This window comes from Corvus kubaryi, unplaced genomic scaffold (assembly GCF_017639235.1).
Source record: "Corvus kubaryi isolate FWS band 111438036 unplaced genomic scaffold, C.kubaryi_AGA036_p1.0 37024, whole genome shotgun sequence".
NCBI classification, from domain to species: Eukaryota; Metazoa; Chordata; class Aves; order Passeriformes; family Corvidae; genus Corvus; species Corvus kubaryi.
Window position 1 is genome coordinate 88,636 of NW_024581011.1, and position 14,416 is coordinate 103,051.

Here is a 14,416-nt window from a genome sequence, read left to right on the forward strand (position 1 = left end):
GTGTGGTAGACTTGAGAGGTGCCTTTTGGACTTGTACTCTGGCAGAGGAGAGCTGAGATTGTTTCACTTTTTGGTGGGGGGATCCGGGATCCCGCTGGGAGCGGCGGCTCGGGTGAGCCTCCTTGCCTCAGGGGTTTGTGGACTCACTGAGCTTGTTTGGTCGGGCTCTTGAGCAATTGCTCAGCCGGTTTTGTTCAGGAAGCCAGGCTGTCTCAGTGCGTGGATGGCTTGCTGGTGGCTGGACCAGCAGAAAGGGATGTGAGAGAAGCCACTATAAAGTTGTTAAATTTCTTAGGACATAAGGGGTTAAAAGTCTCCAAATCAAAACCCCACTTCGCTGAACCCGAGGTAAAATACCTGGGACATTGGCTAACAGAAGAAAAAAAACGGACTCTAAGTATGTATTTGGTGTGGTACACACTTTTGCAAAAAATTGGGAAGAAAGAGGGTTAATTAACACCAGAGGGAAAGGATTAATCCATGGGGAAATAATAAAACAGATCCTGGAAGCTGTCAGGGAGCCAGAGGCGATTTCAATAGTGCATACAGGAATGCAGTTCCAGACCCGAGGAACTGATAAAGAGGCGAAAAACGCAGCATTATTAAAGGTGAGTACCCCGGAGGTCGAGCAAGGAGAACCCAGAGAATATCCCCCACAACCTTCCAAAAAGGAGATTGAAGTCTATTTGAAAATAAGGGAAAAGTTAGAAGAAGGTAAGTGGAAGTTACCTGATGGGAGGGAGCTAGTGTCAAAGGAATACAGTAGGAAAATCCTAAAGAAACTACATCAACAAACTCACTGGGGGGCACGGGCTCTAGCAGAACAATTTAAAAAATTTTTTCGGATGTAAGAATTTATGAGTTAGCCAAGCAGGAGGTACAAGGATGCATGACATGCCAAAAGTAAACCGGGCTAAATCTCAACGAGCAGTGTTGGGAAGTCGCCCTACAGCCCACTGGCCTTTTAAGAAAATTCAAATAAATTTTACAGAGTTGCCTAAAGTGGGGAAGTATAAAAATCTGCTAGTTTAGTAGATAAATTAACACACTGGGTAGAGGCTTTCCCAACCCCTAGAGGTACAACCCAAACCTTATATAAAAAAAAAATATTATAAGAAATTATACCCCGATATGGCATAATAGATTATGTAGACTCAGATCATGGGACACATTTTACCTCAAAAATTATTAAGCAATTGGCCGAAGCTCTGGGAATTCAATGAGAGTATCACACTCCTTAGCACCCCCAGAGTTTGGGTCAAGTTGAAAAAAATGAATCAGACACTAAAAGCTCAATTATCTAAATTAATGCTGGAAACAAAAAATGTCATGGGTAAAATATCTCCCCTTAGCCTTATTAAATATCCAAACTATGCCGCATTCAGAGACAGGGCTGTCACCTTTCGAAATGTTATACAGGATGCCATACGAGCATGGGATGCCAGTAGGACACGCCGGGATAGAGAATAGACAAATACAACCATACCTAATAGAAATTAACGGAAATCTACAGAGATTGAGAAGGCATGGACTGATGCAGCAATTCAGACAGCAGAGAGAGGTTGGACGCACGCTTCTCGAGTGAAGAAAATAGAACTTCAAGAAGAGACACCTGAGTGGAGGATCACTTCTTCCCCAGGGGACTTAAAGATAAAACTGCGCCGGCCCAGCAAATGACTGGGAGGGACCAGATAAGTTGTATCATAATTGGTTGTACATGTTACCCGTTTGTCTCTTCTGAGTGTGAATATTGTCACACGAGGTTTGGGTTACTCATTGCCAAAGGGGCTGTAGACCCAAGAGGCTTGTGTACAAAGTGTTTAGAAGAAGAACAGGACTTGACTAGCTGTGTCTTACAGCTTGCTACAAATTTAGGTATAATAGAATTGGATTCTTTAGAGTGGTATCGCCTATACAAAAATGGAGTAAGGGGAAAATTGGACTCTTTAGCACAGATTCTGACTGTCGAGTGTTGCAGGTTAAATAAAGTGCCCTGTGGGACTGACACAGTTAAACTCTCTAGGTGGGGCGTGTACAAAAGGCAGTATGCAGCTCAATCTGGCCACAGGATCCCAGGACAATATTCCTGCTGCCGAGAAGATCATTTACCTCACCGCTGGTAGCAACCCAGTGGGCGTAGGAACAGGCAGAGGGATGCATCTGTGGGGATTCCTCATGGTTCTGAGCCTAGCCATATGCCAGCCAGCTAACCTACAGCCGGATAGCTGGTCCTACACTGAGGGGGAAAACCTCACCAAGAGGTGTAAGCTGTGTCTGCCAAGCCTCTTAAAGGAACAGGGTACATATCAAGTCCCAGAGGTCTGTGAAATCAGAAAGAAAGGTGGGACCTGTCATATAGACAGCACTCGATTCCAGATATGTAAAACAAATGGGGTAATTTTGTGCTACCCCCAAGTTGCAAGCTCTAAGCACGGGCAGTCAAGGGCACCTCCTATTAAAAGTAGACACCACCTTAATAGATATAAAAGAGAAGTCACACAAAAAACCTATTCCAACTTGCAACCAATGTAATCAGGCTGTTTGGATAGGAGAAAAAAAAGAAATGAAACCCATTTTTGTGGCCTACTTTCAGGTTAACAATCTGTGCTATGATACCTCTACATTAAGCATGTGTATTGTGGGTAGAAAAACCTACTGGATGGGGCAAAATTTAAAATACCAAGGTAAACTAACCCTGGGCAATGAGTCTGTTATATCTGCATGAAGAAAGTGATGACAGAGCATGTTTGAAATATGACAAAACCTTCTGTTTCTCAAGAAACAAAAAGGGAATGAACCCAGAAAATATAATAAGCAAATAGTAAAGCTGCTGAAGTCCTGATAAGTTTTGAGGAACAGATAAAGGAAGAAGAACTAGAGTTACAGGAAAAATTAAATGACTACGAATAAAAGGGACTTTTTGTTTGAATATTCCTACTTCTATATTTGTAGTAAATCTTTGATGATAGTATTTCCATTTTTTAATTTTAAAACTTGTAGTGGTGAAAAAGGGAAGAAAGGTAGCACGAATTAATGTTTCCATATAAAAAGGGGGGGAATTGTTATAAATAAAGTATGTAATTCGTGCTATTATGTATAAAACTGAAATGTAGACCATGCAGAGACAGAGTTTAAAACCCCCCCACCAACCTGGCTGAGAGGAAAATTTCACAACACTAGAGCAGTTGAACAAGAAGTTTTTTCAGCACAGATGTAATCAATAGGTGAGGATTCCACCCCAGGTGGGGTTGGATCTTATCACTGGGACATTAACACTATGATGGCTTGATCACCACCTTCTGGTATCTACATTTCAGCTGATAAGGAATTGGACATTCCGGGAACTAAAAATAACTGTTCCAGGAACCAGAGATGGCCCATTCATCACCCAGGATGGACAATTCATCAGACCCAGGAAAGGCTTTGTGCAGCCCAACTTCGGGAAAAGAAAACATCATGAATATGCTAAATTGCGAGAAGAATAGAATTAATTTGGACTCTGCCCAAGAACTATATAAGAAGGAACCAGCCGAAGCAGCATTCGTGAACTTGGGAGTAGCGAGGCTGCAGGGCTTCCCAAGAAGCCGGAGGCACCCGACACGCAGGGCTGGGCAGGTCGGGCCGGGAGCAGCGGAGAGCTTTGTTTCTCTTCTCAGCTGAATGGCGGCTCGGGCCGGGCCCGTTCCAGCGCTGTTCCTCAGCTGCGGCTTTCCCCTCACGCAGCCCGGGGGGGCGCTGGGAGCGCGGGGCGGGGCTGGGCCGTGTGCAGAGCCCGCCCCTCGCTCCGATTGGGCGGTGCTGCCGTCAGTCGTGGTTCTGGCGCGCTGATTGGTCGGAGCGGGGAGCAGCCCGGGCCCGGAGCCGCCGGCAGGGCGGCCGTGGCGCAGCAGAGGCGCCATTGGCGGAGCGTCTGTGCGGGCCCGGGAGCGGCGGCGGCGGCCGGAGCCCGGTGAGGCGGCGGCGGAGCTCGGAGGCGGCCCCAGCGCAGGTGGGAGCCGCGCTCGGTTCTGGCGGGGCTCGGGGCTGGCTGCGGGCGGAGGGGGCGGCAGGGGGCTGTGGCGGGTTCGTTGTGCCGTGTGGGCGCCGTGTTCGCCCTGGCGTGAGGGCGCTGCGGGAGCGGCTGCCCGCGGTCTCCTTCCCGCTGCTGCCTCGGCAGGAGCCGGTGCCGGAGCAGCGCTGGCTCGTCCCGGCTGCTGTGGGTAGGACAGAGGTGGCTGCCCCGTGGCCGGCAGTGTGCGGGAAAGTTCCCGTGGCCAGAGGTTTGTGTCCCCAGAGGAGCCGGAGGAGTCGTGTAAAAGTAACTTTATTCGTGGACAAAGGGAGAGGCCACGGGGCATTTCCCGTCCAAGTGTTGGAGGACGCAGCCTCCTTTTTATGCCGATTTGCCCGGCCGCATCTCCGTGTCCCTTTCCCCAGTGGCTGAGGTCCTTGGAAGGTACAGACTTCCCGATCTGCCTTCTGCATGTCCCCCTTAATATGCCCCCCCTTTTTGTATAATAGATGATCTAAGTTCAGGAAGTTCAGGAATTTAGCAGGACCTTGGCTGAGCAGCAGTTCGTGTCAGTTAGTAACATTTTTGAAACTGATGGTTTCTCCTGTCACTTCCTTATGCACAAGTCTCTGGCCCTATCTTGAAGCAGATTCACACTATCTATTTGTAAAGACACATTCATGTTACTCCTTTCAATCCCTTCTCTTCTTATTTTCCCAATAATTGTCTTTTAATTATCATTGACTCAATCTGTTCTTCGTGGGCCTTCTTTGGTTTTGGGATTATTCTCAGTGACCTCATTCTGTGTCATTTTGCAGCCGTTTCTGGGTGAGGAGGCCTGGCTGCCACCTGCATGCCCTTGATCCCCTGCTGAATGAGCTGCACTCAGCAAGGTGTGGTGCATGGTAAAAAGATGCATTTCAAACCCATCCCCCACATCTACTCATAGTGGTTAAATAAAACACACCTGCTCATCTTTCCCACTTATTGCCTGAATAATGAAAGAACTTCTTGACAATTTCCCCCCTTAGGTCTCAGATTTGGAGTGGATCGAGAGGCCCCTGTGTCCATCAGGAGCGGCCTTGTCTCGATCCAGAGGCGCCCTGAATGTTCTCAAGGGCTCTGGTGCGGTGGGTCCCTGGTGTGCTGGGAGCTCTGAGAGCCCTGACAATCCATGTCCATCAGGGGTGGACTTGCTGGTGCTGAGGGTGCTGCTGTCTGTGCTTGCAGTGTCCTTGTGGCCTGCAGCTGGAGCCCTGATTCCTTGGCAGGGGCTGTTTGGGTGGGCTCTGCCGTGCCGAGGAGGGCAATGCCTGTGCCAGGTGCTTGTGGCCGCCGCCGTCCCCTGGGTGCTGGGGCCCCCTTGGGCCCTGCGGTTCATCCCTGGGGGGCTGTAGAAACTCTGCCATGGCCTTTGCCTTCACCTTGGCCTTTTGCTCATCCCTTCTTACATTCCCCTGCTGAGCCTTTCTGGCCAAGTGCTGCAGGGGCTTCTTGTGCCTCTCCTGCAGCCCCCTCAGTGCCTGTGGGTGCTCATCCTCTGACAGCTGCTGAGCTTTCTGCACAATCATTCGTTTCTCCAGTGACCCAAACAAGATCGATGAAAGAAAATCCTGATCCTTCCATGTACAATCCACATTTCCTAGATGTTCCTTCCTCTCCTCCTTGTGCTCACCCTCCCCTCCACATCCCGTATCCCAGAGCTGGTCCCCATCCTGCCACAGTGTCCAAATGTGTCCCCCCACAAGGAAGAGTGGGAGGAAGACAACGGAGAGAGGAGAAAGAGGAGCAGGAACAGGAGGAGGAAAAAGAGGAGCATGAGAAGCATGGGGCTCCATCCCCATAGTTTAGTGGGGAGGGGGAGTTCGCTCCAAATATATGACGGGGTCCCCAAGTGGTGGTTTTTTATTGGGTTGTGTTTATTTCTCACAGATTCCGGATATAAGCCCCAAATATCTGTGTGGGCCCCTGGGATGGCTTGTTTTTTGGGCGGGGATATTTAAATCTTGCAGGACCCCAAAGCTGAGCTGTAGCTACTCCACATGGCAATTGCCCAGTACCAGCGGGAGAGTGGTGGAGGGGAACTCCAGGACTCACGGAGTGGGGTGAGTGGAGAGGGGCGGTCCTAGAGCTGGGGGACCCCTGGCAGCCTGGAGAGGTGGGAAGCCTGGATAACAGGGGGGCACACCCCTGGGATTCCTGGACTCCCGAGATAGAGAGTCAGGGACCTGCACAATCCCTCAGCATCCTTAAGTGAGACCCTGGAGAGGGGGAAACCTCTGGTTCCATAGGATGCCCCATCAGCCTAGGAAAGGGATACCCCCAGAACATTAAAATGGAGAGACCAGAGAGGGGGAACTCCTGGGAAGGCTTTTCTGGGCTGAATCTTGGTGTTTTGGAGGTTTTTATGAACACAAAATGCCTGGTGACTTCCTGAGATGACCTTGGGCAGGAGGAATCCCCCACCCCAAGGCGCTCACCCCTTGTTTTTCCCCCCAAACCAGTATTTGTCATTCCCAAGGTGTGGCTGGATGGAGGAGCAGGAAAAGCCCTGGAGATGCCGCACGAGGAGGGGCTGCAAAAGCAGTCCAGAGAGATCCAAGGAGGAAAGAGCCCCCCTGTGCCGGGAAGGCAGCCGGAGATCCAGGGGGAGCTCGGAGCTGGGGGAGAAGCCTCAGGGTGGGGAGAAGCCCTACAAGTGCTTGGAATGTGGGAAGAGCTTCAGGTACAGCTCCCATCTGAGGGAACACCAGGTGATCCACACTGGGGAAAAGCCCTACGAGTGTCGGGAATGTGGGCAGAGCTTCAGCCAGAGCTCTAGCCTGATTCAGCACCAGGTGATCCACACATGTGGAGTGGCCTTACAAGTGCTTGGAATATGGGAAGAGCTTCAGGTGGAACGCTGGCATCATGCAGCACCAGAGGATGCACACCAGGGAAAAGCCCTATGAGCGATGTGGGGCTCTACATGGGGGACACCCTGGATGGGGAGGTGAAAGCTGGGTGCTGGAACAGAGACCTGGAATGGCTGGAGCACAGAAGGGCTCAGGTGGACATGTGCTGCTGGCCCAACTATGAGAGATTCACCCCATTCTTTGTGGAAAGGTGAGCAGAGGGACGAAGAGAAGAGGAGAAGGAGGTGGGATAAGGAAGGAGGAGGAGCAGGAGGGAGAGAGAAAAAGGAAGAGCAGGAACAGGAGAAGCCTGAGGGTTGCCACCAGCTCTGTCTGCCACAGCCCCAGGAGCATCGGCCCCTCCTCATCCTGCAGGTGAGCGGGGGGGAGAGCTCGCCCCAAATCTCTTGGGGGGCCCCCCTTATCCAGGCTCCCCCCCTCTCCAGGCTGCTGGAAGTTGCCCAGCTCCAGGATTGCCCCTCGCCTCTCACCACACTCTAGGGCTCCTGGTGTTTCCCTCCACCACTCTCCTGGGGGGCCCCAAGACCGATGTTGCCCTCCCACCCTGGGACCGGGCGATTGCCACGTGGAACCATCAAAATATCCCCCAAAGGTGCATTTGCAGCTCACCTTTGAGGTCCTGCAAGATCCAAACATCTCCGCCCCAGAATGAAACCCTCCCAGGGACCCTTAAAGATATTTGGGGCTCGGTTTTGGAAGCTGCGAGCTCCCAACACTCCCCAAGAAAAAATGCTGCTCGGGAACTGGGGTGAACTGGGAAGCTTTATTGGGAACACTGGGAGCAGCCAGGCAGGGGCAGAGTGACAGTGGGGCTGTCACGACCCCCCCCAAAATCAGCGTGGGGACGGAGCGGGGGGTCCCGGCCGGGCCCGAGGCCAGGGGGAGGGGCTGCAACCACTGCCAGCTCAGGAGCTCTGTGGGCAGAGAAAAGGGGGTGACACCGGGCTGGGGGACTTGGGGAAGCACACACTCCCTGGGGGGAGGGGGCACACAACCCCCGGGCCCCCCTGTCATCTTCTTGCACAGGTAGAAGCCGAGCCTCAGCCCAAGGAAGATGAAGCCCAACACAAAGCCCCCGTTCCCCGTCAGCATCTTGCTGTAGGCGGTGTCCAGCAGCATCTCTGGGGAGTCCAGAGGTGTCAGGACACCCCAAAAACCTCTCACAGACAATCCAAGCCCCTCCAAGCACCCTTCCAGTCACCCCCAGCCCACCCAGGACCCCCTGAAACCTCATCCCCATCTCTTCCCAGCCCCACCAGGACCCCTTCCAGTCTCCTCCCTGCACAACCAGGGGGTTCGTGAAGGGTAGCTGCGTTTCACTGAAACGTCCCTGGCAAGGAATCGTTCTGGTGGGTACAGTATAGCAGCATTCCAGCAAGCTTACTCCTTCCACCCATGCGGCTGTTAGGCACAGACTCTCACCACACGCTCAAGCCGGATAGCTGTCGCCTTACCAGAAGCAAAGAGTCAGGAGGGCTCTCCCACATGGCATTCCACAGAAGATGGTTTATTGCTGCATCCACAGAGGGAGACTAGAGGTGAAAGAAAGCGAACCATCCAGGGTCCAGGGTTTATCTACCCGAGCAGGGAGAGCATCAGAACCAATGATCTGAGGGCACGGGGGCAGTACAAAGGAGGGACTGGGGAAGGGGAGCCAATGGGGAAGGTCTGGGGGCGTGTAGGGGTACAAGTCAATCAAAGAGACTAAGTCTGCATAGCACCCGGAAGTGTGAGGGGAGAGGCTTTTCCTTTCTCACCATGAGGTCAGGGGATGTTCTTAAACCTCGGAATCTGTCCACCAGCAGGTCTCTGCTATTTCAGGGCTCCTTGGCCCCTCAGCCATCACAATCGCTGGCTCAGTGGCTACAACAACCAACCTCACCCAACCCCAGTCTTCTTCCAGCCCCTCCAGGCTCACTCAAACTCCCTCCCAGTTACACCTAGCACCCCCAAACTCCCTCCCAGTGTCCATTAGGACCCCTGTAGCCCCATCCCAGCCTCCCCAACATCCTTCAAACCCTTCCCAGCCCTGTCAGACCCCCAAGCACTTCTCCCATTTTAAAGCAGGCTCTCTCAAACTCCCTCCCAGTTACACCCAGCACACTGCAATCCCCCTCCCAGGCTCCCCAGTCCCTCCCCGGTGCTGTGGGGGCCGGGCCGTACCCCAGTGCTGGCTCAGGGGGTCCTCCAGGCTGTCGTGCTCCACCTGGCAAGTGGAGGTGACCCCACACCAGGGGGAGTTTCCAGCAGCACCAGGAGCTGGTGGGTCCAGTCCCTGTTGGGGACGATGTTGGTGGCTATTACAGCTGGGTATGGGGTCAGTGGCTCTGACTCAGGAAGAGGTGACTGGTCCGGGGAGATGGTCCCGAAACGAATCGCCTTCCCGAGGCCCGGTGTCTTCCCTCAGCTGCTGGCAGGAGGACCCTTGCAGAGGCTGTCAGCTCTTTAGTGATTATCAGCTCGTGATTTCAGCTCAGCTCTGCAGGGCAGCCTCCAGGCCAAGGCAGACCAGAGAGAGAGATGAGAGGCTCGTGTGGCTGGTTCGGCACAGAAGGTAGCTTTATTGTTGGTCCCCTCTGGCGAAGGGGAAAGCCAGGGATGAGAGCTCTCTCTGAGTCCCACAGGGGCCAGAGGGCTTGCTTTTATAGGGATACAGGGGATCGGTAAAGGCCAGTGGGTTACAGAGGATCTGGGATGGGTAAGGCCAATGGATTACAAAGGATCTCCTAAAGGATTGTGGGTCTGTCTTTTCTTGCCATGACCAAAGTGGTTGCCTTTCCAGGGAGTCCTGCTGGGCGATTACGAAATCTCTTATCTCAGCAGAGATCCCTCCAGGGCAGGGGCTGGGCATACCCCACAACTCCCCCTTCTGTATTTATTAAAAAGGCATTCCCAGCAGCCTTTCTGCAGCAACGTAGGAGGCAAGAGAACATCAGTAACACAGTAATAATTACAATGAATACCCACAAAGCTCCCTTAATCAAAGATGCAATCCATCCTGTTATTCCCCATCGTCCAAAAAGGTCATTGACCCAGTCTAGGCTCTTCTCTATTTGAGGTCATTGAGGCAGTGGTGAGGACAGCATCAACATAGATACATTTCATCTTTGGGCAGGAATGGGGCTTCTGAGAGGGAATATAAGCGATATTTGTTAGCTTTGTGGTGAGAGGGGAAGTTTTGGGGTTTAGGGAGGTTTGACATGGGTTGAGGGAAGGGGATATTTTGGGTAACAAGGGGTGATAACATATAAACTAAGGATCAGTTTTTCAGGCTGTGTCTGGCCTACGGCTTGACTTTTGCCATAGCTTCTTGTTCAGCTTTCTGTTTCGACTGCTGCCGTGTGGTGGGACAATCTTTTTCCTGGTTGGTGGGCATCCGGCGATGTTTTCGTCTCCATGCAGAGCTGGTCTGGTTTTGGGGAGGTCCTGTATTTGACTCAGGAGAGTTCTTGTTGGTGTTTGTGGAAGCAGTGTTTGTGGGGCTTAAGTATGGTTTTATACTTTTTCCTGGGAACTACTTCGGGCCAGATGGTAGCTGGACACAGGCGTAGTCTCTCCCCCAGGTAATCAGTTGGAAAGGCCCAGAGACCTGGTGTGATTCAGGGTCCTTTACCAGAGCTGGTGGCTTCTCTGTGAGCTTAGCTTGAGTTGAATTTGAGAAGTGGTGGAGTACTGGGGGGTCAGGCTCTGATGAGGTACCATTTAGGAAGTTAATGACATAGAGAGCCTTACAGAGTCTTTCAACAGGAGACAAGATTTCTGTTTCTCTCCGTTGCTGATTGAGGACTCTTTTGAGGGTTTGGTGGGTCCTTTCTACGATGGATTGTCCTGTGGGATTGCTAGGTATGCCTGTCTTGTGTTTTATCCCCCATTGGTTGAAGAAATCTTTTAACTTACGAGAGGTGTAGGCAGGCCCATTATCTGTTTTGATTTCTTCAGGGACTCCCAGGGTGGTGAAGGCAAGGAGAAAATGCTTGATGACGTGGATGGCACTTTCTCCTGCATGGGCTGACGCAAACACTGCCCCAGAAAATGTGTCAACTGACACGTGCACATATTTGGATCTCCCAAAGGATGGGAAGTGGGTTACATCAGTTTGCCACAATTGGCAGCTGTTCAGACCACGGGGGTTGACTCCGATACCCATAGATGGTATTTGGTAGTTCTGGCAGTTCGGGCACGTTGCAATGATAGATTTTGCTTGATCTTTTGAAAGCTTGAACATTCTGATGAGGGCAGGAATGTTTTGGTGAAAAAATGCATGTGACAACTTCGCCTGGGCAAATATGTCAGGGACGTTGGCAGTCTCTGCTGGCATGGCCAGTGCATCTGCTCTCCTGTTCCTTTCGGCAATGGGACCAGGGAGGTCAGTGTGTGACCTCACATGCATAACGTAGTAAGGCTGTTTTCTGTGGGAGATTAAATGAATTAAGGTAGAAACCAATTGGTATAATTTTTGGTTGGAGACCTCCTTTAGAAAAGCATGTTCAGCCCTCATAGCTATGCCAGCGACATAAGCCAAATCTGTGACCAAATTGAAAGGTTCATCTTTAAACTTCTCAAAGGCTCTGACAACAGCTGCTAACTCAGCAATCTGTGGAGATCTCTCTACTATTTGGATATCAGATTCCCATTTTTGGGTATTGGGTTGCCTCCATGTCATGACAGACCGATGGGACGAGCCAGACCCATCGGTAAAGACGGTCAGAGCTTTGAGAGGTTTTCTACTTTGGATTAATTTTGGAATCAATTTAAAAGCTGCATAATGGTAGAAAAATCTATGTTTTGGCATGTGAATGGAAATTTGGCCTGTGTAGCTATCTAGGGCTAACTGGAGGCTCTCATTGGTCTGGAGCAACTGCTTCAGATCTTCAGTGGTCAATGGCAAGTATATGCATGCGAACTCACCGCCTGCAAGAGAGCGGAGATGAGTTCTGGCCTTTTTTATTAAATGTGCCATTACCCCTTGGAAGGTGATTAATGTCTTTGTAGGTTGATGTCTTGTGAAGACCCATTCAAGTATCAGCAAAGGGTCTCTGAGTTGAGGGTCCCATTGGAAGATCAGTCTGTGTAAACGGGGAGCTTTACCCAAAACTGCAAACTGGAGAGGCAGGCTGGGTTTGATGTGATAGGCTTGGCGTGAAGACAGGGCTTCTTGGACTTTGGTGATGGTATCTCGGGCTTCAGGTGTGAGGGCACATGGAGAGTCCAAGTCTTCGCTGCCGCAGAGGAGGTTGAAGAGGGGAGTGAGGTCTTCTGTTGTGACTCCCAGTGAGGGGCGTATCCAATTTATGGATCCGCACAGGCTGTGTAAGTCCCTTAGGGTTTTGGGATCCTCTTTGATGGCAAGTTGCTGGGGTACGATGGTTCTCTCATGGATCTGGAGGCCAAGGTAAGTCCATGGGCTGGAGTGCTGCACTTTGTCCTCACACATCTCAAACCCTGCTTCTTCTGTGGCTTCAATTGTCTTTTTAGGAGTTCTGTCCAAGTAAGTTTTTTCTGATGCACAGATTAGTATGTCATCCATATAGTGGTAAATGATGGCTTCCGGGAATAGGCTCCTGATGGGGGACAGAATGTGGGCGATGTATCACTGGCAGATGGTTGGGCTGTTCTTCATGCCTTGTGGGAGGACGAGCCAATAGTATCTTCTGAGTGGGGCTTGTTCGTTAAGAGAGGGGATGGAGAAGGCGAACCGTGGTGCGTCCTGAGGATGGAGTGGGATGTTAAAGAAACAGTCTTTTATGTCTATGATGGCAAGCATCCAGTCTCAGGGCAGCATCGATGTGATGGCAGGCCGGGTTGGAGGGGGCCCATGTCTTCAATGACCTCATTGATTTTTCGTAGGTCCTGGAGTAGTCTCCATTTGTCTTTGCCGGGCTTTTTCAGTACAAAGACAGGGGAATTCCAAGGGCTTGTGGTTTCGGTGATATGACCTTTGGCAAGTTGCTCTTCCACCAGGGCTTCCAGCGTGTTGAGTTTTTCTTCTTCAAGGGGCCACTGTCTTGTCCACTTTGGGTTGTCAGTCTTCCAGGTGAGCGGGGGAGTAGATGGCAGCGCGCCTTTCTCAGTGGCCCCAGTCAGAAATCCTGGCTGGGAATGGTGAGGGTGACACCCCACTGGGATAGAAGGTCTCTCTGCCCCATAGGGTGATGGGGGCTCTTACCACGAATGGTCGGGTGGTCGCTATCTTGCCTTCGGGTCCTTCAATGACAACATTTTGTTTGCTTCTCATGGATACTGCAACTCCACCAATCCTGGAGATCATACCTGCCACTGGCTCCAGTTCCCAATTCCCTGGCCACTCGGAGCGGGCGATGATGGTCACGTCTGCTCCAGTGTCCAGCATCCCTGGGCGGTAGACCCTCTCTCCTTTACAGAGCAAGCTGCACTTGATGGTCGGTTTGTTTGAGCCCACGATCTCTATCCACATTGCTGTAGGATTGAGAGGAAGCTTCTTCTGGGTGGTTCTGTGGAAGTAAAAAGGCTTGAGCAATCAGTGTTCCCTGTGGGAGAAAGAAAGGTGTGTCCATGCAGTAAAGCTGGACAAGAATCTCTTGTCCAGAGTGCACTGTTTGTATCTCTGGTAGTACAAAGAGTTGTTCTGGACCATGGATGGTATCGCTTAGGAGAAGAATGTCCCATGGGCCGTCATGCAGTCCATACTTTGCTGTGGGAATATGATAAAAACGCTTGTCAACAAAGTTAAGCGGCAGTGATGTTACCAGTTGGCGTCTGGTTCCGATCGGTAGCGCTCCGTGTGTTGGATCCCTCTCACGTGTTCTGGGATTGCCTGGGATGATGGTGCTGGGCAAGGTCCAGCTGTCTGCTCTCGGTGGTCCGATGTGGAGTTCACAGCCGGGGCGGGGTAGTATGGCCTTTGATTTGTTGTCTGGGTGCGGGGCCTTGACACCGTGCTCCGATAGAAGTTTTTTGGATGCTGCTGGTGCTGTTGCTGTCTCTGGTGCCTTTGGTAGGCGGCACGACGGTCATGGGTGGGTGACCTTTGTGGGCAGTCCTTTATAAAGTGTCCAAGTTCGCCACAATAGAAACAGCAGGCATTCTCCTTAGAGACTGCTGCAGCAAATGCACCAGAAACTCCCTCTGTGATGCCTTTTACAACTGCTTGGGTCATTGTGTGTTCTGCAGATGTGTGTCGTGTACAGCTCTCTATCATTTGTTCTATTGTGGGTTCTGCGTCCATAGGTAGGGCCCTCAAGATATTCTTACATTGTTCGTTAGCATTTACCATGGCAAGCTTACCCAAAAGTTCTTTTCGTCCATCCGGACTCTCTGTCTGTTTCTCTAAGCTAGCTTTTAAACAATCAACAAACTGTATGAAACTTTCATTTGCTGACTGATGTTAGAGAAATATTGTGTAGGAACAGAATCATCAGGAGTAAGGAGCAGCAATGTTTTTGCTGCATTAGCTATGTCTTGTAATGCTACTTCAGATAAGGTTGTAGCTTGATCTGAGGGTTTTTGGAGGTCACCTTCTCCAGCCAGTTGT

At 51.2% G+C, this 14,416-nt stretch overlaps 1 protein-coding gene across 4 annotated transcripts in view; it reads left to right on the top strand.

Annotated features, from left to right (window-relative positions):
* The first annotated feature begins 3,559 nt into the window (after window positions 1–3,559).
* LOC121660954 (zinc finger protein 883-like) overlaps window positions 3,560–14,416 on the top strand; it is a 64,816-nt gene continuing 53,959 nt past the window's right edge. For 3 of the 4 annotated variants that reach the window (XM_042020567.1, XM_042020570.1, XM_042020569.1), the window contains exons 1-2: window positions 3,561–3,988; window positions 4,810–6,683. In XM_042020567.1, the coding sequence (XP_041876501.1) occupies window positions 6,430–6,683 (254 nt within the window). In that variant the 5' untranslated portion in view covers window positions 3,561–3,988; window positions 4,810–6,429. Of the gene's footprint in view, window positions 3,989–4,809; window positions 6,684–14,416 lie in introns of all 4 variants that reach the window. The other variant, XM_042020568.1, reaches the window with a different exon arrangement.